At 45.1% G+C, this 26,998-nt stretch overlaps 2 protein-coding genes across 2 annotated transcripts in view; one reads left to right on the top strand and one right to left on the bottom strand.

The window, feature by feature from the left end:
• CHMP4B (charged multivesicular body protein 4B) overlaps nt 1-25,191 on the top strand; it is a 37,134-nt gene extending 11,943 nt beyond the window's left edge. The window contains exons 2-5 of the mRNA XM_010983661.3: nt 20,851-21,028; nt 21,833-21,947; nt 22,978-23,104; nt 24,326-25,191. Of these exons, the coding sequence (XP_010981963.3) occupies nt 20,851-21,028; nt 21,833-21,947; nt 22,978-23,104; nt 24,326-24,390 (485 nt within the window). The 3' untranslated portion in view covers nt 24,391-25,191. The remainder of the gene's footprint in view (nt 1-20,850; nt 21,029-21,832; nt 21,948-22,977; nt 23,105-24,325) is intronic.
• Nucleotides 12,217-12,372, bottom strand: LOC105091913 (large ribosomal subunit protein eL39-like). The gene has a single exon (XM_064475761.1). It carries the CDS (start codon nt 12,370-12,372, stop codon nt 12,217-12,219), a length of 156 nt encoding a protein of 51 aa, XP_064331831.1.
• Nucleotides 25,192-26,998: the final 1,807 nt, after the last annotated feature.

Genomic DNA, 26,998 nt, shown 5'->3' with positions numbered 1-26,998 from the left:
CTGAGCATTGCAGGATGGTTAGCAGCACCCTTGGCGTCTACTCACTAGAGATCCATAGCACCTCCTGCCCCGAGTTGTGACAACCAAAAATGTCTCCAAACACTGCCGAATGTCCCTGGGGGACAAAAGCTCCTGCAATTGAGAACCTAGGGTTGAGAATTCTAGGGCTGGTGAAGCCACACAGGTACAGCTCCAGAGCTTCAGAGTTTGGCCTAAGGGTGAGGAGTGTTAAAGAGCAGAGCTGGGAGGACCTGGTAGAGTGCTTTTAATCCTACCTTTTTGTTGTTCTGCTGAGGAAACCAACATCTCGAGACAGCTCAGGGCCTCCTGGCTCTGTTTTCTGGGAGTCTGACTAGTACTAGGTGTCAGACCTGAATCTTTCCCACCCAGGACTCCCAACAACCCAGAGGCTCTCAGTCTTCTAGGCTGGAGGACTCTTATCTAATCCAAAAAATATCCAGTACAATCATATGATAATAGTTGTACTTTTAATACTGATTCATTGAGAAGGTACATAATCCTCTTCAACCAGTATTTATTGAATACCCACTATTTTGTGTCTCTGTCCTAGGACTCTGTCTGACATGAATGGTAGTAGGTGGTCAAGTGTTGTTTTTATTATTGTGTGAAATATTCATCATTTAGTGCACAGGCAGTGCTGGGTCGGCACATTCACAGAGCAGTGGAGTGATAGCTGTGAACCCCATGGGCTCACAACCATAAGTTGGGAACCAATTGATGCATTATACCAGGAGATTTGAGAGAACAGCAGGCCTGAAACTCCAGGCTTTCCCTGAAACCATGAACTATCGCCACACTCGAGATGGAAATCTCCACACTCTGTGGAAATAAAAAGCCAACAGGCTACCCAGAGTCCTCAGTGCAGCTCTCAACAGCTACACACTGGGGCATTTGTGATAAAAGAGGCATTTGGCTGGAAACAAGCTTTAAGTTCTTAGCATTAGTTGGTAAATGGTGCATGGGTCTAAGGGGAGTTTAAAATAATGGCCTTGAACTTGGGAATCTGTGTTTCCAAAGTCTCTCATCTTGAGGCACTCAGCTTCTCTGACAAGCTTCCTTATTTCAGAGGGAAGAGGCAGAGAGGCCAGGCCACACAAATGGTCCTTGAAAGAGAGCCAGCTACTCCGGGCTTAGGAGCTGGGACTCTGGTTGGCATCCTAGGGTGGGAGCTATTTGTTTCTGTCAGATGATAGTGGAAAAGGAAAACAGTTGTTAGATTAAGTTCCACCCAATTCAGTCAACATTTTGAGTGTCCATTGTGAGAGACTCCATGTGAAGGGACTGTATGGGATACAGATGAATGGGATTTGGACCAAGAAGGGGTTAGGGTCATTCTGGGCAGAGAGGATTGTGGGAGCCAAGGTGCTGAGATTGGCATATGCTGTGTGTGTATGTGGGAGACGTAGGGGGATTATGGAGTGTGGCTCAGGTGGAATGAGAGGTGGAAAGGTAGGCTGTGGCCTCCCTGTGGATGTCCTGGACACCAGGCTGAGGAATCTGTGTTAGCTTGAATTTAGGACATAAAGGGCTGACACATTAGTCTAGAGAGCAGTTTACTGAGGACCAGCAGCCATCTTCCTGCAGCACCCGGGTGAAGTTTCCCGTTGGTAGGCTTTCTACTCATTATTCCTTGAGGGAATGAAGTGGGTAGAGGGGCTGGTCCCTTATAAGGGAGGACTGGTGGCTTACCACACTTTTTCTCATTACTTCTTCCTGGTTCCCTTCTGCTTTTCCTGGAGCCCAGCACATCCTGGGCAGCTGGGTAGAAGCAGAATAGCAGCTTTTATCCACTCTGAGAGTATCTCAGTTTACATTCTGAAGGTAAGCAGGCAAATAAATATTTCCTACCTAAACCAGCTTGGCCTAGCCTCATTTATTATATGATTAGATGATTTATTATCAGGTCCTTTGCTGCCTCATAGTGTGCGTTTCATCCCCAGCTGCCTGGCTGGCTCACTTAATTAGCTGTCATCTGTTTTTTTGGTTTTGTTTTTTTTTTAATTTTCTTTTTTTGGGGGAAGTGATTAGGTTTTTTTCTTTTCTTCCTTCCTTCCTTCCTTCCTTCCTTCCTTCCTTCCTTCCTTCCTTCCTTCCTTCCTTCCTTTCTTTTTCTTTCTTTCTTCTTAATGGAGGTACTGGTGATTGACCCAGGACTCTACCACTGAGCTATATCCTCCCCCTGAATTGTGATCTTTGAGGTTATTTAATCATTCCTTTATGTTTATCTTTGAGCCAAGAGAGAGCTAGTTATTTCCTTTGGCTAATGACAAGGACCTCTGTTTCTGAGGCCATGCATTTCAAGTTCGGCCTGGATTCTGCTATCCTAGTCACAAATTAAATTATCCTAGTACTCTTTGTTTTCCTCTCTGTGTACTGAGCTCCAGCCTCCTGTTAGCTTTCCTGTTCCCCAAGTGCTCCCTCCACCCAGGATGCCCAAGCAGAGTCCTAGTACTTAGAGACACTGTGCAGCCTAGCTCTAGCTCTGACCTTGTTCACTGGTATCTTTGGGCAAGTGCCTTCCCAACTGTGGGTCTTTGTTTTCTCAACAATAAAATGAGAAGGATGGAGTCAATGAATGCTAAGATTCCTTCCTGCTCTAACGTTCTCTGAGTCAACAAGTGCCATATTACAGAAATCCTCCAGAGAACCAGGTGTTGCTCCAAGCAGTTTTGCTATGTATAAAGGTGGAGCAGCTCAGCATTCATTTTGTCTGTTAACAGTTTGGGAACCTCCCTGCTTGTTGTAAAAGTCGAGGGCAGTGACAGACTATTTTGTAGAAGGTGCTGTACATTTTCCATTTTGATTTCCTGGTTCAGAGGCCAGAGCTGAATAATGGTTTTTAGCTGCTCCCCTGGGCCTCCGTCCAGGCGAACGGCACAAATGCCGGAGGGCATCTCTCCTCCTTGGATCAGTAGTCTGCCTCTGACTTGACTGCCAGCTTTCTGGCAAATGAGAGCTGCAGATTTCTGCTGGGGCTTAGCAGGCTCAAGCCGCGCTGAACAAAAGCCCAACACTGACCAGTTAAGCATACTGGGGGTGCTTCCTTGTGGTAAGACTTGATTTCCTCACCAGCCCACCTTTGGGGCCACGGGACTCAGGGGATTTGTCTCCTGTGTACGGAGAGCAGAGAAAGGAACCATCTACTAGGGGCTGGCCTGACTTAAGTCATTTTAATTAAATCTGCTCTTTAGGACGGCAGTTGTGGATGACACTGGGAGCCTCAGGGAGAGCCATAGACTTCACTGCAAAGGCCTCATGTGCTTAGCGTAAATCCTGGCACCACTATGAGCAGCTAAGCCTCTTAGGAATATGGAAGACATTTACCCACCTGGTTCTAAATTAAAGCCTTTAAAAGCCCTTAAAACCTCGAGTCTGTACTAGTTCCCATTAAAACAGTTCTCTCCCTTTTATTAACTTTCAGACTACATTCTTGTCTCCTAAACAGTTCTGGGAAAATCATACACCTTTAGAGTTCATCTGTCCTGTATACAGAGGGACATCCCAGGCCCAGAGAGGTTAGGTGACCTGTTAAAAGTGACACAGATCATGAAAGCCAACCTGGGGCTGGAACCTGTAGCTCCTATCTCTTCATTCCAGTGAGTTGTGCCTCACTGCTTCTCAACAAATGCTGTGGTGGCATGTTCCCAACCCTGCCAGAATGGTTTTGAAAATAAAACTAAAGTTGCCATGTAAGAAGTCCAGCTGACAGGAGAGATGGAACAAACAGCTACTATTTTAGAGGGTTGTTTTCTTTTGAGTTACAACTGGCTTTTGGTGGTTTTGCAGACTGGGCTGCATGGAGGATCACAACCCCAGGGTTTTGTTGCTATATTCTTGACTCTCCATATAGCCAGGCTGTCTTTCCCTGCCTCACAGGATCCTCCTGTGCAAGGGATCAGAATAAGTCCATTTTACAGGACTCTAGAAGACTAGGAAGTCTATAAAGAGACTTGGGAAAGAGTTCACATATAAATAGCGATTTTTGGTGTTGATTTTTTTTTCCTTTTTATTGAAGTGTAACTTATTTATGGTAAAGCAGACAAATCTTAAGTGTACAGTTTAGTGAATTTTTACAGATGCATACAAGCATGTAACCACCACCCAGATCAAGATACTGAGCACTTTCAGCACTCTAGCAGTCTTGATTTTTATAGTAGCTCAGAACTTGAGAAGAGAGCAGTATTTGTTTACTCTGGCCCATTTAAGAATCTCAGAGGCCATTATATTTCCCTTCTGTTACTCTCAACATATGTTTCCTAAACACCTAGTAGTGTAGGGCTCTGGGCTGGGAGTACAGAAATGAGTAAGTGTGGCCTCTGTCTTGGCTCTCAGCCCATCAGGGATTGTGACTAGGATCCAGGGGAGAAAGACAAGGGCTATGAGAGGCAGCTTGGAGGAGAGAGGCTGCCTCTTGCTGGGAGAGGAGAATTTGTGTGTATTTATGTAGACATAGAATTTTCCTGATTCCCCCCCACTGTTTATAAATATAGGAAAGGGCCAGATTATGGACTTTCAGTCCCTTCTCAGCCAGTTGTTTGCATTCTCAGGCCAGGCTGGGAACTTGGAGAGGTGGAGGCCCAGCTGAAAATCCACAGCATGGGGTTTGCTCAGCTTTCCTTCTCTGCTGGGAAGCAGGAGAGAACTCAGGCAGTATAATGGGGAGCAAAGCCGAGAGGCACTCCCCCCTCCACTTGTTTGGCCCCCAGGCTCTTAGGTGCTGACTTCCCTTCTCTCTTGGGTTTTAAAATTCATAAGCCCACAGGTCTTCTGTGAGTTAATTTTGGCCTGAATTTCTCTGCCCCCTTTGGTTGCATAGTTAAATCATAGAATTTTCTGTGTCTTAAATGAAAACAGACCCAAGAAGGACTTTTCTGATCTTTTTTCATGTGTGAGAAACAAGTTTTGGGGTTTTGTTTTAATTACTAATAAAGGAGGGGAGAAGGCCATTCCAAAGTAGATGCAAGATGATCCCTTTCTTTAAAGAATCTCCTGAAGTAGTGAAGACCAGTACCCGAGACAAGGTCAACATGAAGGGATAACACACTAGGACATCTGAACATGCAGAGTTATATCTTAGTCCATGTTCAGACAGTAGTTAGGAAAGAAAGAGGGATAGACAGCTCAGTCTGGCTGAATCTTGTTCAGGTTCTGATGAGTTACTGTGTCTTGGAAATATAAGAGACTTAGATCATCTGGATCTGCCATTATTAGCATGTCTGTTCAAAAGCTTTTCAAAGAACACAAATAGAGAATTACTATCACTTTCTGTATTACATTCTCAGGAGGTTGGAGCCAGGAACTGGTTCCTTCTTTCCTTTCTTATTGACCCTAGGAGTTAGACCAGTGGGGGTCTTGTGATGGCATAAACAGAGTGGGGTCTGACAAGGGTAAAAATCTCATTAGAGCTCCCTCTCAGAGTTGTCAGGGTCTCAGGCTGTTGCTGGGGTTTTTAGTCCCTTGAGGTAGTTTAAAAACTTTTTTAGCAGCCGTACATGGTTCAAATAACCTCATATGTGGAAAAGCAATGAATGCAGGTCCTTGGGTAGTTTAAATCCTTCTGGCTTGGTAGAAAATATTTAGTTGTTTGAAAAACCTCTGAAACATTTTCTCTAAGCCCAGGGGTCCTTGAAAACCACTGGCTGAGACAGAGTGATTGGCCAGACTATAGGCATTGCTTACTCCTCATTCATTCAACTGACACGTAGGCTTGAGTACCTCATCTATACCAGGGACTGTCCGCCGGAGGTTCACTGGGCTGTCTAGGGGGATGTCAGTTACAGCACAGTGTTAGTGTTTTTGGGCAGCCTTCCCCAAGGGCTGGTGCAGGAGCACGCAGGTCCCAGCCTGGTCTGGGGGAGTGGAGTAATCAAGAAGCTGCTGCCTGGACAGCCCAGTGGAGCTAGCCAGATGAAGTATGAGAAGGGTGGGAAGAGCTAGAAGCCTGAGGAGGCTGTAGAGAATGAAGTCAGTATGGGGTTTTCTAGGCAGGGGAGTGAAATGTTAAGGTTCGTGTTTAGAAAGACCACAGATGACAAGTGGAGAACGGATGGGAGGGGGCATCCCTAACCCCTTCTCACACACACACGCATCCAGGTCCCACAGCCCAACCCTCAACCTAGTGAGCAACCACCCAGCACACACCCAGCTGATCCCACACAAAGCCCTACCCTGGATATGATCCTCTTGCTCTTGGGTCTTCTTTGCTCTAGCTGCTGGGAGGGGCCTTCCTTCCCTCAGTGTGCTGAAGAACTAGGAGCTGTGACTTAGGCTGATCATTTCTGTGTGGGCAAAGTCTCTTCTAGCCCTGAAGAAGGGAGAGGCTAAAGTTGCCTTCCATGTTGCATCCTTGATCCGCGTCTGCCAGAATTGGGAGGGGTGGCAAATGGCTATGGGGGAGGAGGTGGGAATTGCTAACCACCTGGCTCCTCAGTCAGGGAGAGTGAGTGTAGAAATGAAGCAGGAAACCTGACTTTAGCCAAACTCCCACCTTATCCCCCTGACCTAGGTGGCTGGCAGGGTGCATGAAGGGGAAGAAATCGCCCTGTCCTCTTGAGATGCTCTTTAACTCTAATCCCTCCTTTTGCCCTGAGCTCCTCAGAACTCATGAACTCAGAACTTTACTATATGCATCTCCCTACCATGAGACAGGATCTGTGACTGGGAAGAAAAAGGAAGAGGGAAGTTCTCACCCTGGGAGGTAAGGTCACCTTATGTCATCCAAACCAGGCACTAAGAGTCAAAGAGGGTGCCATTATAATTACTGTGGTACATCAGATATAAACGGACTGTCCCAGGAAAACCAGGTATATGATCACCCTACTGAGAACTTGGGGTAACCCAGCTCACACACACACACACACACACACACACACACACACACACACACACACAAATTGCTGAGGGCAGAGAGTAGCTAGAAGGAAATGTCAATTCTGTTGTTATCTTCCTGGAGGCAGTAAGGTCTGTGCTGGAGGAAGTTCGGGGTAGCAGGGTTGGGAGATGGAAATAGCAAGAAAGTTGATCTATAGAACTTGGTGGACCAATCAAGAACTCCTGATAAATCCAAGAGGTCCTGGCTGTGGGAATATCTGTCTCCTTTTGCTCTAGCTCCCACATTTAACTCTTTGGGGGATCCTTTTGAAAATCCAGTTAAGTGCCTCAGAAAACTATACATACAGTACATGTGAAATTGCACATGTTGTATTAGGGATTCCAGAACCCAGATTGAGAATCCCTGCTCCTACTTCTCTTGTTTTCCTGTTCTACGTCATTTCTTGAATCAGCCAGTTTGTTTTTAGTTGCAGTTGAAGGGGAACTTACTGACTCACATGAATGTGGGAAAGGGCAGGGTGGAGCTGGTCTCTCTCCGCATGTTACTTAACTGACTTCCTTGTGAGTCTGGGCCATGTGTGCAGGCTGCTCTGGCTTACAGCTTTGAATCCTGGAGGTAAAAGAATTGATATCTCCTGCCCCTATTTCTGTCCTCTGGAATCTCTAGCAGATTCCAGAAAACGAATCTGATTGACTGCTTGGGTCATGTGTTCATGACTAGACCAATCAACATAATGGAGGAGGGGGCTGTTCTGCAGCCCAGCTTGCATCACAAGCCTCCTCCACCCCTATGGCCAGGGAGGCAGGGTCTATTTGCAAAGGCTGGGGTTTGAGGGGGTTGGTTCTTAGGAGAACAACTGCCCCTGCACTTTTCTCCTCCTCCCTGGTAGAGCTCACTGCTCCTGCTCATCTGTTCTTTCCCAGCCCCAGGAGAGCTTATGGAGACGACTGGAGACCTGGGTTCTGGTCTGAGGTCCACTCCTCCACTAGGCTTTGTTCAGCAGGGATTTACTGAGCACCTATGCCATGCCTGAACGTCCCTGGACCTTAGTTTTCCCGTCTGTACAAACAAGGTTGGATTTATTCCCCAAGAGTGTGTTTGTGCAGCAAACCATCCCTCACTGAGCACCTACTATGTACCAAAGATACTGAGTAGAGATACAGTCCCTCCTCCTAGGAACTTACATTCTAGTTAAATTACTGGTGGTGTGAAAGTGGAGATACTCAATAGGTTCTAGGACTCTGAGGTTCTGTGCCCCCATTTTTTGTGGACCAAGGCAAGACTGTCTTTTCCCAGAGAGGCACTAGCTTCCTGTGGCCCCTCTTGCCCTCCATCCCTTGCTGCTATTTGTCTCTACAACCCTCTTATCAAGTGTCTCTGATTCTAAAAGGATAAAAAGCTGGTTTGCTTTTCTGTCTTACTTTGGAGAAACCCTAAAAAGTGTTTTCTGCTGGCATTTCCCTCTTCCCCCCCTCACTTCCCCACCAAAGATCCCAGCCCCCAGACCTTTGTTGTCATCTCAGTTGCCAGGGTGCTCTCGTGCTTGCTCAGGCAGAAGGGGGCTCTTTTTGGCACAGATTCAGCTGGAAGCAGAGGAAGAAAAGCCAGCTGGGAAAGAAACATTTCATCCCAGCCTGAGAACAGAAACCACGTTCTGCTTCCCCTCTGTCCCAGCCAAGAACCTGGTCACCCTGAGTAAGCCCGCTGAGAGCATCCATCCTGGGACCTGGCGGGTATGATGAGGAGCTCAGTCAATGCCTTCACTTCCTGGTGGGACCAGACCACAGTTCCAGTGCTGGGCTTAGTTAAGTTATTCTTAGTAGATGTTTGCTGTTTTAAATATAACTGACTTTTCATAGCTACAGGTGGGGAAGAAATTGGCAGTTTTATTTGTTACTTTTTTGTTTCGGTTAGATAATCATGTAAATGGTACATGATTTAAAAAGTGCCTTTCCTGCCCCAGCTGTTCAGTGCCCCTCCATGAGGCAGCCAGTTAAAAGGCCCAGAGATGGTCTCTGTAAATTAAAAACACATACCTGTATATTCTCCTGACACATATGCAGAAAGGGCAGTGATTAGGTTACTTTTGAATCCCGTGCTCTTTAGAGTTTTTAAAGAAGTTATTTAGATTTGATCCACCCAGAAGTCCATGAACTTCTTTGTCTTCATGGATTTAGAGAATATTAATTCAAATATCAGGTACTAATTTGAATTTTGAAGTTCACAACTCCACAGAAAGACTTGGTGAGAATGATTTTTCCTTCCTGCTTCATCATCTCTCCCCTGAGTCACTAGTCTCTGTGAGAAATAGCATCTCAATCACCTGGTTGCCTCTGCCAGGAGCCTGGAAGTTGTTCCTGACTCCCTCTCCATTTCCTTCCTCTGCTCATTCAAACAAGTGATACAGCCCCATGGAGCCTTCTCTCCAGGTGTAAGTTCATTTTCTTCTGGTCAGCCCCTCTGCTGCGGCCTTAGGTCACTCCCTTAAACCCAAACCCCTTGGATTATTGTAGTAGTTGCCAGCCCTTTCTCCCCACAGCAGCTAGAGAGATCTTTCTCAAATGCAAATCTGATCACATTCTTGGCCTGCTTAGAATCTTTCAGTGTCTTCCCTCTAACCCTGGCATGAAGTCCAGAGCAGCTCCTTAATAAGACAAGCCTGTTGTTGAATTTCTCTCTTGGGCTTTTACCTTTCTTTGCTCCCTCCCTCATTCTCTCTTTCCTCTCTGTTCCTCCTGACTGGGATGTATCCCTCTTAACTCTCTCTTATCATTCTTCAAAACGTGTGATAACTCCAAAAGTTAGGTTCTTCTCCTTTGGGCTCCCACAGTGCCCTGTGTTTATCTCTCATCATATCACTTTGTCCATCTGTCTGCTGGTTTGTGAGCTTCTTCAGCCTTGGGGCTGTATCATTTTTGTTCGTGCTTCCATGGCAAAGTGTGAACAAAGTGTGATTCCTGGTATAGTAGAAGGAGTGTGAATTTGGGTCGTACAAGGTATTTGTCATTCTAAGTTGTCAGAATTATTGGCATGAAGTTGTTCATAATATTCCCTTCTTTTCCTTTTCGTATCAGTGGAATCTGTAATGATGTCACATGTATCATTCCTGATATTAGAAGTTCAATATTTTTCTTCGTAAAGAACCAGATTTTTATTTCATTGACTTCTGTTATTTGTTTTCTGTTTTATTTTTTACTTATTTAAAAAATTTGTTGAGATATAATTGGCATATAACATTGTTATGTGTGTGTGTGTGTGTGTATGATCATTACAATAAGTGGTGATCCAATAAATGATCACTACAGTAAGTCTAGTTTACATCTCTCTATATTCTGTTTTATTTATTTTCACTTTGATCTTCATTGCCTTTCTTCTGCTTACTTTGGGTTTCATTTTTTCTTCTAGTTTCTTAGGGTAGAAACTGAGGACACTGATTTGAGGTTTTTCTTCTTTTCTAATATAGGCATTTAGTGCTATAAAATTTCCCCTAAGTGCTGCTTTCTCAGAAATCTTGATATGTGTTTTCATTTCATTCAGTTCTAAAGATTTTGTAATTTCTCATTGTATTTCTTTTTTGATCTATGGGTTATTTAGCAATATGTTATTTAGTTTCCAAATATTTGGAAATTTTCCAGAGATCTTCTGTTTATGATGTATCATTTAATTTTATTGTGGTCAGACAACACACTTGGTATGACTGGAAGCCTTTTAAAATTTATTAAGACTAGTATTATGGCTCAAAATATGGTCCATCTTGGTAAATGTTCGTATACACATGAACAGAATGAGTATTCTGTTGGTAGTGGAGTGTTTTATAAATGTCAGGACAAGTTTGTTGATTTTGTGCTGTTCAAGGCTTCAGTATCCTTACTGACGATTCTCTGTCTGCTCATTCTATCAGTTATATTGATAAGGGTATTGAAATCTGACTGTAATTGTAGATTTGTCTGTTTATCCTTGCAGTTCTATACATTTTTGCTTCTTGTATTTTAAAACTCTGTTATTAGGTATATAAATATTTACACTCTCATTTCTCTTCTCCTGGCATACGTGCTTTTTTTGTCATATGTTTGCTTTTACATATGTTATAAACCCAACAGTACATTTTTTTTAAAAGAGGTTGAAATAATTAAAAAGTCTTATATGTTTAGCCAAGTATTTATCCTTCGTGGTGTTCATCATACCTCTGTGTAGAGCTATATCCATTTGGTATCATTTCCTTCTGCCTAAAGGACTTTCTTTAAAATATGTTGTATGGATCTGCTAGTGTTGAATTCTTTCACCTATTCCTTGCCTGACAAAATCTTTATTTTGCCTTTGTTTTTAAAAGATTTCACTGTGTTTAGAATTCTAGGTTGACAGGGTTTATTTCTTTTTGGTACTTAAAAAATAGTGCTCTACCGTCTTCTTACTAGCGTTGTTTCTTATGTGAAATCTCTGTCATTCTTCTCTTTGTTGCTTTGTATGTCATGTGTATTTTTTTTTCCTTTGTCTGTTTTTATGATTTTATCACTGGTTTTGAGCAATTTTACAATAGTGTGCTTTGGTATAGTTTTCTTCATGTTTCTAATGCTCAGGGTTTGTTGAACTTCTTGGATCTGTGGGGTTTTGCGTTTTAGCAAATTGGAAAAATTTTGGCCATTAATTCGTGAACTGTTCATTTGTCCTCTCCTTTGAGGACTTCAGTTACACTTACATAGGCTGCTTGCAGTTATCTCACAGCACATTGATGCTCTTCTCATTTTAAAAATTATTTTTTACTATGTTTCATTTTGGGTAGTTTCTACTGCCCTGTCTTCAAGTTTACAAGGCTTTTCTTCTGCAATGTCAATCTGCTGTTAATCCCATCCAATAATTTTAATGTCTAGAAAACTCAATTTGAGTCTTTAAAAAAAAGTGTTATAACTATATAGGTTCATATATTGTTAGAGCTGGAGGAAGATCTTGGAATGAAGCCATTCTTTTTTTTGGAAGTGGGGTTTGTTGCTGTTGTTCCTTTTTAAAAATTTGTGGTTTTGGGGGGGGGTAGGTAATTAGGTTTATTTATTAATTTTTTAATGGAAGTACTGGAGATTGAACCCAGGACCTCGTGCATGCTAAGCACGCGCTTTTACCACTGAGCTATAGCCTCCTGCCCTGATCCATTCTTCTTATGTTCTTTTTTTTTTTTCCAACAAAAGTCTCACATATTTAATACTAAACCAGAGCACTAGTGCAGAAACACTGACACAAAGAGAAAAATCATTTTCCCAATTAAACACATCCAGCCATTCAGATAGTAATGATGTTTTCAGAGTGATATGGTAGGATCCAAGTACCTTGACACAGCATAAATATGTGTGCCACCTCATATGCAGGGCTCCTTATAGACCCAGCTTGGTTTTTCTCCAATGTCTTCTCTTGGAATTGTACCTGATATTGTTACCAGTTTTCATTCGAATCCATTGGGGAATGGGACAAGTCTGCTTTTGTTTCTTGGCCAGGAATTGCTTGATCCTGAAAGTCTTGTGAGAAGTCATGGCGAGGAGCAAATTCATCCTCACGTAGGATGGCAGAGAAGAGAAGAGAGTCCATTCTTCTTACATTCTCGATGAGGATTCTGAGGCCCTAAGAAATCAGAGTCCTTGCCAAGTGATGTGATTTGGTCATGGCAGAGTTAGATTTAGAAGCCGAATCCAGGAACACAAAATCTGTGTTACAGGTTCTGTTTAGTCAGAAGTCTCCCCAGGAATAGTGGAAGGAGCACTGTCCCAGTGGCAGGGCACCTGGATTCTTCCTTGGCCATTATGTCTATAACCATGTGGCCTTGAGCAAGTTGTTGAGCCGTTGTGGCTTCAGTTGCATGTCTTTAAATTGGGCATAACTGTAACTGCCTAAAGGCAAGGGATTGTCCCCTAGAACTAAGATTGATGTCAGATGTTACAGGTGATCAGGTGTAAGGTGGTGGGCAGCCGTAGGTGCTGCAGTGAACTGGAGAGTTTGTGCCCCTTCTAAGAGGATGGCTACTACTTAACTCTACTCAGTTGTTGCCAGACAGCAACGTGGGCTCAGTATTGCCAGATAATCTGCATTTTCAAAAGGAAGCCAAAAATCTGGATTTTCGTCTGAAATATGTAACATCCAGATTTACACATTAAGACATGGGACAACTAAGACAAATATTTGAGCTGTATGGGTGTTCAGTTTTAGCCTCTGATAGCTGTTTAAATGAAATTCTATGACCTGGTTGCCACACAGGAAAGAACCTTGCCTCACCTCCCAGGACACAGGCCGTCTGACTGTGGCCCTTGATCACCAAGGGCAGATCACTTTCCTTCCTGGGATCCTTGTTCCCCCAGCCTGGCCCTGAGTTGCCCTTATCACAAAGAGGTACTTCCTGGATGCCTCCTGTTTCTGGGAAGTGAAACATCTTCTCTTCCTACCCAAATTGAACCTAGCTGCAGCAGAGCTGTGGGAAGCCATCAGCTGCCCTTTCAAGGAAAGGAGGAGGTAGCCACACAGGCCTTTGCACTATTCCCTTGGGTGAGCCTGACTCCTCTTGGCTATTTTCTTTTCCTCCTTATGGCCCAGGCCACTCCTACTGGCCCCGTCTGGAACAGTCTGCTGTTCACTCTGAGTCTCTGTTACCTCTCTCCAGCTGTAGTCACAGCGGAGGTCCCAGGCTCACTGTCCCTTAAACAAGCCTATAGACCTTTGGTTTTAAAGTTCTAGGCATCCCAGTAGGGGTTAACACAGAAAGTGGGTAAGTGACAGAAGTTTGGGAAACTTTATCAAGATCTTGTAGCTATGGTCCCCTAGGTCTTCTAGAATATAGAGGGAAGGTCATTTTAGGTCTTGGAAAAGATCTTGAGGCCATTATAGGATAAGAAGACAGAGGGCCCAGCCCACTGGCCTTAGAAAAAATGACAGGGCAACACTGGGCATTCTGGAGTGCCCTCTCTCCCTATCTCAGTGCTGTTAGGGCCACAGAATGTAGGTTCCACCCTTGAGGAGCTTGTGGTATAGGAAAGACATAGGGCAGGCATGAGGAAAGAAGACATTTATTTATTCTTTAAAACAGAAAAAAACAAAAAATACTTCACTGCAAACTCCCTAACTATGTAGAATTGTCATCCCAAACTCAGAGAGCCTGGTAAAATGCTTAGAATTTATCATTTAAAATCCACTAGAATTTTTTTTTTTAGTCAGAGGCTTTTACTGCCTACCCTGATGGATTACTAATTAGTCAGGGGTTTCTGGGCAGGCTGAGCTGCCCCTTGGATGCCTTTGGTGCCAGACTGCTGGCTTTTAGAATCAGTTGGGTGGAGAGGCACAGAGGCTCTCAGATCCCCAGGGTTAGGCAGAAGCAGGCCAGCTGGTGCAGGGTAAAGATTCCTCTGTAAATACATGCCCTTTGCAGATAGGCAACCTGGCATTGATCCAGGCCTGTCACTGCCTGCTTGTATGACTTGGGCAGGTGATAAACTCTCTGTGCCTCAATTTCCCTATCTGTCAAATGGGACACTAATAGTACCTACCACATAGGGTTGTTATGGGGGGCCGGTGAGCGTGTAAAGCACAAGTCATGGTGCCTGGCACCTAGGAAGCTCCTCATAAGTGTTAACTGCTGTTACATCTCTCTACTGTGCCACAGCTTTACACCCTTTCTTGGAGAGACTCACTGGGCTGAGGGAGGGACAGGAAGATCCAAAACTCCCCAGAGAGAATGTCAGACACAGGCAAGGAGCTTGGGGGATGCAGAAGGGGAAATAAATGGGCAAGATGGAGAGAATGCTCATATTTTATCAAGTATTTTTGAAGAGATTATCATTCTCATTCATCCTTGGGGTAGCTGTTTCACTCCCATCTTCTATTTGATGAAGAGGTGAAATGACTTACCCTAGACCTGTGTCTAGGCCAGGATTCTGACACCAAGCCCCATGCTGTTTTCTCTGTGCCCCAGTGCTGGTACAAGTCATCCAGGACCAAAGTTGATGAAGCTTGTGTTGGCTAAATAATCAGGGTGGTTTTAAATTGTTTTTTCCCAAGCTGTTTTTTTTGGTGGGGTAGGGTGGCAGGGAGTGGTAGTGGCCCTGGTTCTCTTTGTACTAAAATAGGCTCTGAGAAGTCCGGCAGTTAATACCAGTGACCAACATTTATTAAACATGAATGTCTGTCTGGCCAAAGGCCAGGAGCTTCACATACATGTCTCATTTTAATCCTCACAATAACTATGAGGTGAGTATTATTATTATCTGAGGATTAGTGAGGTTAAGTAATTTGCTTAGGGTTTACTTGATAGTGGAGCTGAAACTCACAGCTGGACAACTGGACTCCCTAAATGACCATTGTAATTTGATGCAACCCAGCATTTCCTAAGCTTATTTGAACGTGTCTTATCTTGCCTTTACCTTCCTTTTGCAGAACATACTTTCTATGTACTGGTTAAATGATTTTGGAGCAGTTTGCTATTCTGTTGGTATGTTAATTGGGAGGCTTATTTCTTTTATTTTAGTCCATAAGCAACAGATAAGGGGCTTCTTTCTTTCTCTCTAGAATTTTCCCTTGCAGCGAGTACTGTACTTCCTGTGTATTTGCTGATGAAGTCAGCAGGGTTTCAGACTCTACTTTCCTGGTCGTACACAAGTACTTATTTTACCACCGCTGAATGGCGTGCATTAGCTCCAGGCCACGGAGAGCAAATTAGGGGAACTGGGAGATACATCACAGAGAACGAGGCTGCTCTGAAAAATGCTGTCTGCACCTCTAGCCTGAACTCTCCAGCTGTGTGGGAATAACTCCCACAGTGTCAGGAGCAGCATTCCAAGGCTTTTGAAAGATGAGGCACTCTTTTCTGCAGGTGAGCTTGGGACACTGAGTGACAGTGAACACAAAACCGCCTCCATCTAGGCTTAAAGGTGCATTTTGGTTTCAGAGACCTTTCTGTAGGTTCCTGCCACCTTTATGCAGAGTAGAGAAACGAGAGCCCGGCCCTGTGCCCGTCTTCTGACTGCAGGCAGGATCAACAGCATGCATTTGGGGAAGGTACTCTGGAACTAGGCAGACCAGCACTTCTTTTCTGTTAGTTTTTCTTTTTCTTCTAACTGGAGATTTAGGAAGCATATTGGGTAGCATTCCAGTTCTTTAATGCATCAGCATGAGGTTTTAAGTGGGGTTTGCGAAAGTCGGGGTTTGTGAAAGTCAGAGTTTGGAGATTGGAGAAAGAATGTTAGGAGTCTGGTTTCCTTATGGCGGGGAAACTGCTGATTTATTTATAGCGACTTTATTTGGAGATAACCGACGTAATGGAAAGAGCCCTGGGCTGCAGACCTGGGTTCTAGTCCTGATTCTTCTTCTGACTTGCTGCAGGATCCTGGCAGGCTGTCTCACCTTTTCTGAACATTGTTTATTCTCAGTTATGTAAGACGACGAGTTGAACTTCAGTATCTCCAAAGAGTCCTTCAAGCCCCGTCTGCCTTTGATGCCAGGATTGTAACTCTTATTTGGTCAGGGTTTGGCAGGACATCTGATGCCATGTGGTGCAGGGGTGCTTGCTAGTAACCATCACTGAAGGAGGATGAGTTTCTTTGACATTGGTGGTTAACTCTGTAGTTTCGACTGTAAGTCTTTTCTTGTCAACATACACAGGGCAGATGACAGGTGACTCAACAAAGTGACTAGTGGCTTGAAGGCCAGGTGTGGTTCTCCTGGCTGAGAGCACCCTGAACATCTGAGGTTTATTCAAGGGCACGATGGGCAAGGAGCATCTGACTGATTGCTGGAGGCAGGCAAAGCAGGGTTTCCTCAGCTTCATTCGGCTCCCTGCCTGCCAGCCCTGCTGTGACCAGGCTGCTAAGGGTTCTCCAGAATTCTCACTTAGCGTTGCATTTGTGTGTAAGTGTCCTCTGGAGTGTGTTTGTATTTGCTGTGTAGTTCATGCTGAGAGTGGGAAAGAACCAGCGCTTGCCTCCTCTCCTGGCCCTTGGACCTTCTCTGCATGAATTCAGATGTAATCATGATGCATGAATTCAGTTTTTGAAAGGACTCTAGACACCATCATTCATTCAGTGCAAGGACCCTCCTTCTCCCCAGTGTGTGAATCTCTCTGTACTGGTTGTTAGTATACACTTATGACATCTTAGCATTTGTTAGATGCCCAAGGCTAATGGCCCTTATTCTGAATGCCCTCAAATCAAAGCAGACAAACTTGCCCTCCTCAGCAACCCTTCAAAGAGAAGTCAAGCCTGCCTTTGCCAAGGAGAAAGGAATGTCCTACCTAGTTGAACTGAAGCATTCTCTGAAAATGGTTTCTCTGCAGTCACCAACAGATGCCTTGCTGGTCCCGGGTGAATGTCTTTTTGACTAGTCTGTCTGCTTCTTAGGGTATCTCTTCTGTATTTTTTCTCCAAATAGCTGTTTAGAGTGTCTAATGAAGCAACTGTCTGGAGACCAATGTTTATTTCAACATGGTTGGATTTGTTTTTGCTTCAGCTTTCAGAGCCAATAAAGCTGGTTATTAGATTCTGTAATTGCTGCTGTAATTACTCTCTTGGAACCAGCAAAGGCATAATTAAATATGGAGATTCCAAGGACTATTTTTTCCATCTAAAAGCAACCTTTTAAACTTCTATTGGCTTGGGTTAGATTTCAGTTGTTAAAGCATTGTGTTAATGAATGACATGGGGTAGGGAGAGGGGCATTCTGTGGCAGAAAAGGGATTTATTTGGGCATCTCTTTGAATATTTGGTTTAGATGAACTCCTTGTTAACCCAGTACTTGTTTTGTTTTGTTTTCATTTTTCCCCAGTTTTATTGAGATGTAATTGACATATAGCATTATATTAGTTTTAGGAGTACAACATAATGATTTGATATATGTGTATATTGTGAAATGATTACCAAAATACATTTAGTTAACATCCATCACTTCATATGATTACATTTTTTCCCTTATAGTGAGAACGCAGTACTTGTTTTTTTAACCCAACCACCAGGAATTTGGAGAAGTATAAAGCAAGATACTAAGAGCTAGCACATATTTATATAAAACATTAGGTCTGGCATTGACTTGGCTATATACAGAAGCAAATCTTTGTGGTCAGCAGTAAGGTTGGGATGGAGGATGTTTTACTTGAAGTGTAACAGTCTACAAAAAGAGCAGCATTTTACTCATTTAGTTTGCCCAAAGTTATACTTCACTACTGTGCCACAGGTTTGTTAAGATACAGAGTGGTTCAGATGTACCCTTTCTCTTTGGGATTCTCAACTAGTTGAGAAGTACACACAAGAGATAGATTGGAGTAAACAAATGAACTGTTTCTGCCAGGCCATCCTGGAGAGTTCACCGCAAGGAGGGGAAGAGACTGAGTGAACCCTTCAGGCAGGAGGGGGAGCCCCGGAGGGCCGGGCTATCTGCTAAGGACCTTTTCCTCCTCTCAGAGAGGGCACACCTCATGGTGAGGATGGAGGGAAAAGTTCCTGTTTTATGGATCAATATGAAGGCAGGGAAAGAATCCTGCCAAATGTTTCGGCCAGTATTTCAGTGAGACATTATCATTTCTCCTTTGAGTCAGAAGTGCACAGGAGATAAAATATGGCTGTAGCCCACATGAGGACCCCTACATAGAATATATGACAAACTTAAAAAAAAAACCCAGGTGAAATTGGAAATTCCGTTTAATACCTCAGAACACCTTGTTGAGTCTTGACTGGTGGGCAAGTTGTTTTAGGCTGGGCTATGCCATGGGTGGCGGGGACAGCTGAGGAGGACCTGGGAAAGGGGCACATGTGGGACGTTGGCCTGAGAACGCTTGAGAATCACTTGTTGACTGGGGTGTGTCTAGGTCAGTTTCTGTGGAAAAGCAGCACAGCATAAAGAAAGTCAGGAGGAAGCAGCCTCGGGCCTGAGCACTTAGATACCAGGGCTCTCCCTGGAGACCTTCCCTCTGCGGTGATGGTCAGTGGCAAAGGGATACAGGCCTGGTGCTGGGGCTTCCAGACCTGGCTTGTGAGAATCCCAGTCCCTTGCGTCCCATGGGACCTCGCAGGCCATGATAAACCACGCAGAGGCTTTAACCTGTGGGCAGAAGGAGCTGTTGAGGGTTTCTAAGCAAGGGAAGGACGTGGCTGAATTTGTACTTCCTCTTCTGTGGCCCCACAGTTCCCTTGACACTCCCTGCTGGGCTGGATGGCTCCTCCAGGGCAGGGTCCTGCCTTTTTCATTAAGTGGGAGACATAACAGAATGGCAGGGCATGGTCTTTGAAGTTCCATAACTGGCTTAATCCCCTCTCTGCCTCCTACCACTTGGTTACCTGAGTTACTTAGCCTCTCTGGACCTGTTTCCTCATCTGCTAAAAAGGATGGTTATTTCTACCCTAAAGGGTTGCTGTTGTGAGGTATTTGCTTGGCAGGCATGACTTAGTACCAGCAGAGGTGAAGATGTTCAGCAAAGGGTCTTAGGTATCTTGGGTGTGACTGCAGGTTGGATTTCTTGACGTCTTAGGCCATTCTGGCCATTCATACCAGAATCAGAGAGATAACAGGTTGAATAGCTTTTCAGCTATTAACACATTTAATTGTTTTCAGGTTTTTTGCACTGTTTCTTTAGCTTGCTTTATCCTTTGGGAGGAATTTTCCTGTTGGTTTTACCTGCTGCTTTTGGAGGTGCTCTGGACTTACATGCAGGCCTAGGCTTTTTTCCCTTGGCAAATGGTTCTCAGGATGCAATCCTAGGCTAACAGGAAGCTTTAGTGGAAGGCGTAAGGGGCCTATTCAGGTGACATATGGAGAGACCACAGTCCTGTCAGGGAGGTGATTGACTATTACCGACAGCCTGCAGGAGGTGGCTTTGGTGTGGAGCTTGGGGACACAGGGGAGCACAGGTGTGTCAGTGCGTATGTGTATACGAACCTATGTGAGGTGAGTGCTGTCCGGACCAAGTCAGGTGCCGGGCAGCTTCCCTGCCAGCCTGTCCTTCTGCTTCAGTCTGTGCGGAGCTGCCTCCTGGCTTCAATGCCCAGCTGAAGACACTCTTTAGTGTAAAGCGGGGAACTAAAGACTAAGGGGAGGGAATCTTGGGTTCTGAGTAGGGAGATGTGATTTTGGCTCTTGCCCTGCTACCAGTTCACCTTGGTCAAATTGCGTGCTTTGACTGGACCTTGAAACAGGATGATCTCTACAGGCTTCACACGCCAGGAGGCTAAGATAGACGATGGCATTGATCTGACCAAATGGTCAGATTCTAATGATTTATTTCAGTTGTGCTCTGTTCTCTCTGATAGAGAAAGCTGTAGTTACCATCTCCAGGCAAAGGCCTTTTTGCTTTTGTTGAATACATTTCCAGAAGGAAATTACTGGGTCAGAGGGCAGGAACAACGTTCTGGCTGTTGCTATGTGTTGCCATGTTACTTTTCAGAAGTATTATAACAATTTACAGTTGTTGCTGTATGTGAGAGAACATTTTAACCCCAAATGATCCAGTATTTGCTATAGTCATTATTTATTATTTTGTAATTCAGTTGACATAAAATGATGACACTCTAAAGCTTTATAATAATTAGAACTGCTGGGGTTTTTTGGGTGTCCACTATGTTTAATGTTGTGCTAGGTATTTTTAGATGTTATCTCATTTCCTTCTCACAGTGAACCTATCAGAGAGGCTAAGTAGCTTACTAAGGTTGTGAGCTGGGGTTTGAACCATTTAAGGCAATTTGACTTCAAAGCACATTCTTTTTCTGGATGCCTCTCCATGCTTTGATTCATGTGTGTGTGTCTGTGTGTGTGATTACCAGAGAGTGTGAACTTTTGCTTCTGTGCCAGCTGCATTTTGAAGTATGTGAATTTCGTATAGTTTTCTTAGAAAATGGAATGTCCTCTTTGTATAGAGATTATTAACTGTCTGTTATAGTGGAAGGAGAAACTGCGATGCATCCATCACAATTAGGAAGAAGACTCTAGTGAACTCCAGGTCGTCGCCATGTGTCTGGGCTCTCTGAAACCCTGTTTTCTCCCCCATGCAGCGGCCCTCCAGGCACTGAAGCGCAAGAAGAGGTATGAAAAGCAGCTGGCACAGATCGACGGTACGCTCTCAACCATTGAGTTCCAGCGGGAGGCCCTGGAGAATGCCAACACCAACACCGAGGTGCTCAAGAACATGGGCTTTGCCGCCAAGGCCATGAAGGCTGCCCACGACAACATGTATGTGGCCACCACTGGTGGAGGGGGGCACCCACGGGGCAGGGTGGTGCTGGCCCTGGAATGCCTCACTCCCAGGCCATGGCCTCGGGCAGACCCCTTGACTTCATTCAAGCACCTAAATTTGTTTTAATTTGCATTCTTATTTGGAGCTCCTTCTAAAATGGATTACCTGCCCTGCTGCCTTCAGAAGCAGATCTCATGGAATGAAGCAGTGTTTTCTGAGTAAATCAGGGTTATTGGGATGAGCGTAGAGTTTCAAGCTGAAAAGATCCTTAGAAGGTTCTCTCACCCAGGCCTCTGATGATCAAGGTGTGGAAGTTTGTCCTAGGGAGGGGAGGGGACTTGCCCTGGGTTAAGTGTGAACTTGGATAGAACTAGGATTGCAGTCAATGTCTGTGACTTTTTCCTGGTGCTGTCAGGGGCCCTGAAAAGTGTGGTACATTTGAAGGCTTCAGCTCTCCTGTTCTTGCGTCCATTATTGATGGAATTTTCTGCCTCATCACTTACTCTTAGGCTTTGGCTATCATACTGACAATGTTTTTGACCTCAGCATTCCTTCCTTTATGTGGCTATTTCTCATATACAGTGGCCTAAGAAACTAGTTAATCAGGCTTGTTACAATTATAACTAAAGGCCAGAGTAACACTAGGTTCCAAATGATGGTCTCTCCCAAACAGAACAAAATTCTGCATTTGTTTTAGTGTTTGAACTTGACATTATATATTTGGGGGTGCTTGGAGCCCTTTTTTCCTTCCTTTTGGAAGATTGATTGTCCAGTATAACATCTGTCCATTTCATTTAAAGGGACATCGATAAAGTTGATGAGTTAATGCAGGACATTGCTGACCAGCAAGAACTTGCAGAAGAGATTTCAACAGCTATTTCAAAACCTGTAGGGTTTGGAGAAGAGTTTGATGAGGTGAGTGGTTTCATGCAGATCCCACAAGCTTCACAAATGATACCCGGGCTGTCTTTGATGTGCAGTTGAAACCTCTCTAGCAGGGAGTATGTGGTTTGGGAATCACCACTTCTCATCCCTCCATAGACCTGAACGTGGACAGGGTGTGGTGTTAACCCTCCCTCATTCTGGATCTTGAAGGATGCTTTCACTGTCTGGGGGAGAAGCTTAGGTGGAGTACAGCCTTTGTCTTCAGGCCAGTGTTGGTTTCAGCAAGTACTTCCCCTGCACCTTTCTGTGGTGGGCCCTGGGCTCAGAGCTGGGGCAGCTGTGGTGACCATGCCCTGGAGAAATTTACAGGATTTGCCCTCAGACAACTGTGGTGTGAGATAAAGGTGAAGCCAAGGAAAGAGCATTTATATCTGACTCCTGAAGCAGCCTTCTGGAACTCAGAGCCTACCCAATTCTGCTCTAGCAATTGGAACCTGAGTCTCTTAGGTTTTTAAAATACAGTTACAGGCCCTGTTAAAGGGACTTCATTTTGCCTTAGGTTTGAGTCCACTGAAGATCAGGCCCTCTCCACTGAACGTAATTCTTTGTGCTGTCTGATTCCCATGGTAAAGCTGAGAAAACAGACTGTGGCTCTTACTCTTGGCTCCCAGCACCAGAGTTTTCATGTTTTCAGAATGGAGTTTGATGGGCTTAGTCAAGTTTATTTCAATTCAGCAAACAGTCCTGAACATTCACTCAGTGTACCCAGTTCTGAGATAAAGAAATGGGAACGAGAAAATAGAATCCCTTTTCTTAAGATGCTCACAGCCTAGCACAGGACCCCACATGCAGACAATAGTAATTGCTCAATAGCGTGTTATTTTCACCAGTAGAAGTGTGTTTAGGATGTTTGAGTCACAGAGTGTGGACCTGGAATTCATCTCCCCTCTGACCCTTTCAGAAGGGATATGTGTCCCCTGAGCCATCAGGTAAGAGGTAACACTGGAGGAGCTGGGATTCCCAGGGATGTCTCTCTCATTTTTGTGTTTCCTTTTATCAGGATGAGCTCATGGCAGAATTAGAAGAACTAGAACAGGAGGAACTAGACAAGAATTTGCTGGAAATCAGTGGACCTGAAACAGTCCCTCTACCAAATGTTCCCTCTATCACCCTACCATCAAAACCCAGTGAGTACTTCTTACCCAGAATCATGACACACCCGTGATGCCATAGGTGGGTAATCTTGTGGTTGGTTGGCCTGAGTTGCCGAGTTGAGAACCAGGTAGGATCTGGTGTGACTGCCCAGTGCCAGTGTCACCTGCTCTTCCCTAGTTTCTCTGTAGGACAGGGTTTCTTAACCTTGGCATTGACACAGCCAGATCATTCTTTGGGTGAGGACTCGGGGTGGAGGGGTTCCCTCTCCTGTGCACTGCAGATATTTAGCAGCACCAGTGGCCTCAACCCACTAGATGCCAGTAGCACACCCCCTCCCCAATTTTTGACAACCAACACCGCCTCTGGATTTTGCCAGATGTCCTTGTGAGCTGGGGGGGTATCTTCCCCGGCTGAGAACCGCTATTCTAGAATTACTTCCCTGGGTCACCAAACAAGAGAAAGTTCCAGGCACTTGGAGAAGGTGAGAGTTAAGTCTAGGACAGCTCTTGCTCCCTGTCTAGTATCCTGTGCTGTGCACACCAGTAAAAACCTATGTCTCAGAGGGAGCCACAATGAGGAAACAGCTTTGATTTTTTTTTTTAGAGACCTGGTTCTGTAAAACCTTCACTTCCTTCTTCCTGCCCCCCTTCCCTTAATTATTTCACCCTTGGGTAGAAGTATCTACACAGAACCTCTAGAAAAGGTGAAGCAGTGTGAGGGCATGGAGAGAGAGCCCAGGGAGCAGAGTATGACCAGGCTGTGTCTCCAGCCTCTCCCACTGATCAGGTGGCCTCTCTGAGTCAACTGCCTGGGGTGGGGTGCGGGCAGAGGGGGTATGAGCACTGTCCCGCTGTCCAGCAAGCTGCCTTTGGTGTATAGAGGTGATTTAGGCCACTTGAGGTTGGGAGTGGGTGACTGGTGGGGATTAGATCTCTTCTGGAGTTCTTCTGGCTCTCCCCCACCTTAGATGCTCTGGGGCTTGGATCCTGAAGAACTGTCAGTGTAGAATCCTCCGTGTTTTCTTTGGCCCTGGTGAGGGGACAGGGGAGGTGCTGGGGAAACTGCCTGGTTATCTGGAGTTACGTTGCAGCTTTTAGGCACAGAGAAGCAGTCTGCTGATAGCCTGGAGATGAGGCTGGCTGCAAGGGCAGGGCTATTTTGCAGACACTGTAGCACAGCCCTGGCATCCAGCCAGAATGTGTTAAGAACACTGCAAACAGCCTTTCTAAATAGCTTTTGCTTTGTTCACACAGCCAAGAAGAAGGAAGAGGAAGATGATGACATGAAGGAATTGGAATCCTGGGCTGGAACCATTTAACTGGTCCAGTGCGGGCTGGGCCCAGACAGACTCTGGTGGCCTGCATGGCGGGCAGGCGCGTGTGTGTGCGGGGCAGGCAGGACATGGTGCAGGCAGATTCCATCGCTCTCGAATCTCCCTCCAAAGCAGTAGGGCCGCATCACTGCTCACTCTGCATAGCATGGTCTGCACCCAGCGGGACAGGCGGGGGGGAGGGGGTGGGTGGGGTGGGAGGTGCCTGCTGTTTATAATGTTGAATTTCTGTAAAATAAACTGTATTTGCAAATCCAACATTGAGCTTCTGGACTACGCTAACTCCACTGCTGAACCTCAATGGAAAGGGTCGACCGTTTGCAGTTGAAATGATCTGAAAATGTAGCCTCTGTCCTTTTAAGTCAGCTGACCTGTCGCACATCTCTTTGTAAGCCTTGTACGGTACTGGCAGAAAAGTCGTTTTTTAAAAGCCATAGGCTTTTCCTTGTCCTTAGTTATAATAATACATCTGATTTTGGTTTCCTCAAGAGCTGTACTGTCCATCACCTGTGTACTGGCCCCTGTGTTTACCACTCTGGCCCACTCCTCGCTCCTACTCCCCTGGTCTTTTTGGAGTTTGTGACACTGATTTGAAAAGGATGGTGTTCTCTTGAGAGTGTGTGAGATTGTTAGAGTTAAATTCCAGCTATACATTTTTCTAACATAGCTCTAAGGTCCTGTTGCTGTTTGTGATAACTGATAGATAACTCATTGGAAACATGTGCATACATTTATATTCAGATGAAATTATGGTTTGGATTGTCTATTAAATATCTCAATTAATTTTCATACTTTGCTGTTGTATTTAATCAGTTTGTCGTTTGCTTTGGGAATTGGCCCTTTCCAGGCCAGCATGGTGTCCAGTGGAGTCTGTGGAAACATGGAAGACGAGCATGACATGTATCAACAATTTGAACCAAGAGCAGAACGTGTCTCTCTAGAAGTGTGTTTAGGTTCTGGGCCCCATGGATCTGTGGCCTTCGTCTTGTTTGGAGACCCTCTGGGCACAGTTCAGGAGTGATTGAGTTCTTGTATGGCTCCAGGATCTTCCCTGGTTCTCCTCTGTCAGAGTGCATGGGCAATGCCAGCAGAACAGCAGACCCTCCACCTGTTGGAAACACTGGTGTTCCCACTGACGAGGCCCATCTGGTGCATTGAAGAAAATAGCCTTTCCCGCGGGAAGGAAGCATACGCCAGTGACTAAGAATCTAGGACACAAATGGTGATCTCGGGTCCGCTGTGACTTGCCCTGTGACTTTGACCCAGCCTCTTCCACTCTCTCTAGTTTTCTTTAGTCTTAAGCTGCCTTGAGAATCTGGTGAACACTGTGGACTTACTCCTTGAGAAAAGTAAATCTATGCATGTTTATCCTTAAACATGCAAACTGGAAGAGTTGAGAGGATCCCCCTTCAGTTCCCATCCCCAAACCTCTTAAGATTAAAACCAACCTGAGTTCACAATTGGATGCCTTCGCTCACTGGGTGCCCTGTAGCAAGTTGCCCCTCCCCCCTTCCCTGCCCCATCTCATTTTGTGAAACAACAGGGCAGGACCAGATCATTTCAGAGGTCCTGTCTGCGAAGCTGCTCATGCCCTGCTCCTCACCCCTTATTGCTCCTTCTCCCAGGGCTGCCACACTTAGAACTGAAACTTGACCACAATGGCTTGAAAATTCATGACTCATGTGGATGTTGGATCTGGCTGTTCTCATAAGTTCTTTCCACTTCAAGAAGAATCCAGTGGCAACGTTTACTGCCAGCTGCCACCCCCTCAGCCTGCAGTTGGTGGTCGGCAGGCATCATTTGGTGTGGGAAATGCAGAGTGGGCATTAAGCTCTTCTCATCAGCTGCCTCAGGGGTTTCTCACCCCAGGTTTGGGTGAGGGGCACTTGCAGCCCCTAGCCGTCAGCTCTGGTGGGCCTGAAACTAAGTCCAGGGCAGTGACTGATGCTTCTCTGAGAAATTGCTGCTTATTCCTACTAGATACGGTCCTTGTGCCAGGCCGGTGGGATGCAGTGTTCATAATGCCCAGTCCCTTTCCTGCTCTCAGGAGGTGCTCAGGCTGAGGAGAGAAGTTACCACATTAGGATTCCTTTGCTATGAGCTACAGAAGGCTCAACTGACTGGTACAAATACTAAAGACATCTGCTTATCCATTAAAAATTTACTCAACAATACTTCAATAAAAATATATATTCAAAAAACCCAAAAAACAAAAGTTACTCAACAAATATTTATTGAGCACCTACTGTGTGCCAGGTACTGTTCAAGGCACTGGGAGTGCATGCAGCAGACCAAGGCTCTGTCCTCAAGTTGTTTATATTCTAATAATCTCAGGACAAGAAGTCTTGGGTTGGGTGGGGGCAATGGGCTATCTGGGGAATCTGGGTTTGTAGCAGGGGTTCAACCATGTCCTCAAGAACCAAATTCTTGAGGGTCCTGGGTTCAGTCCCTAGTACCTCCATGAGAAAAATAAATAAACCTAATTACCTCCCCCTGCAAAAAAAAAAAAAAAAGAACCAGATTCTTTGCATCTTTCTGCCCTGCCACCCTTAGACATTAGCTTTTCGTTACTGGGCTTCCTGCCTCTTGGTCATGA

The sequence above is a fragment of the Camelus dromedarius genome, chromosome 18 (assembly GCF_036321535.1).
Source record: "Camelus dromedarius isolate mCamDro1 chromosome 18, mCamDro1.pat, whole genome shotgun sequence".
NCBI classification, from domain to species: domain Eukaryota; kingdom Metazoa; phylum Chordata; class Mammalia; order Artiodactyla; family Camelidae; genus Camelus; species Camelus dromedarius.
This window is presented reverse-complemented; position numbering and strand designations above follow the sequence as displayed.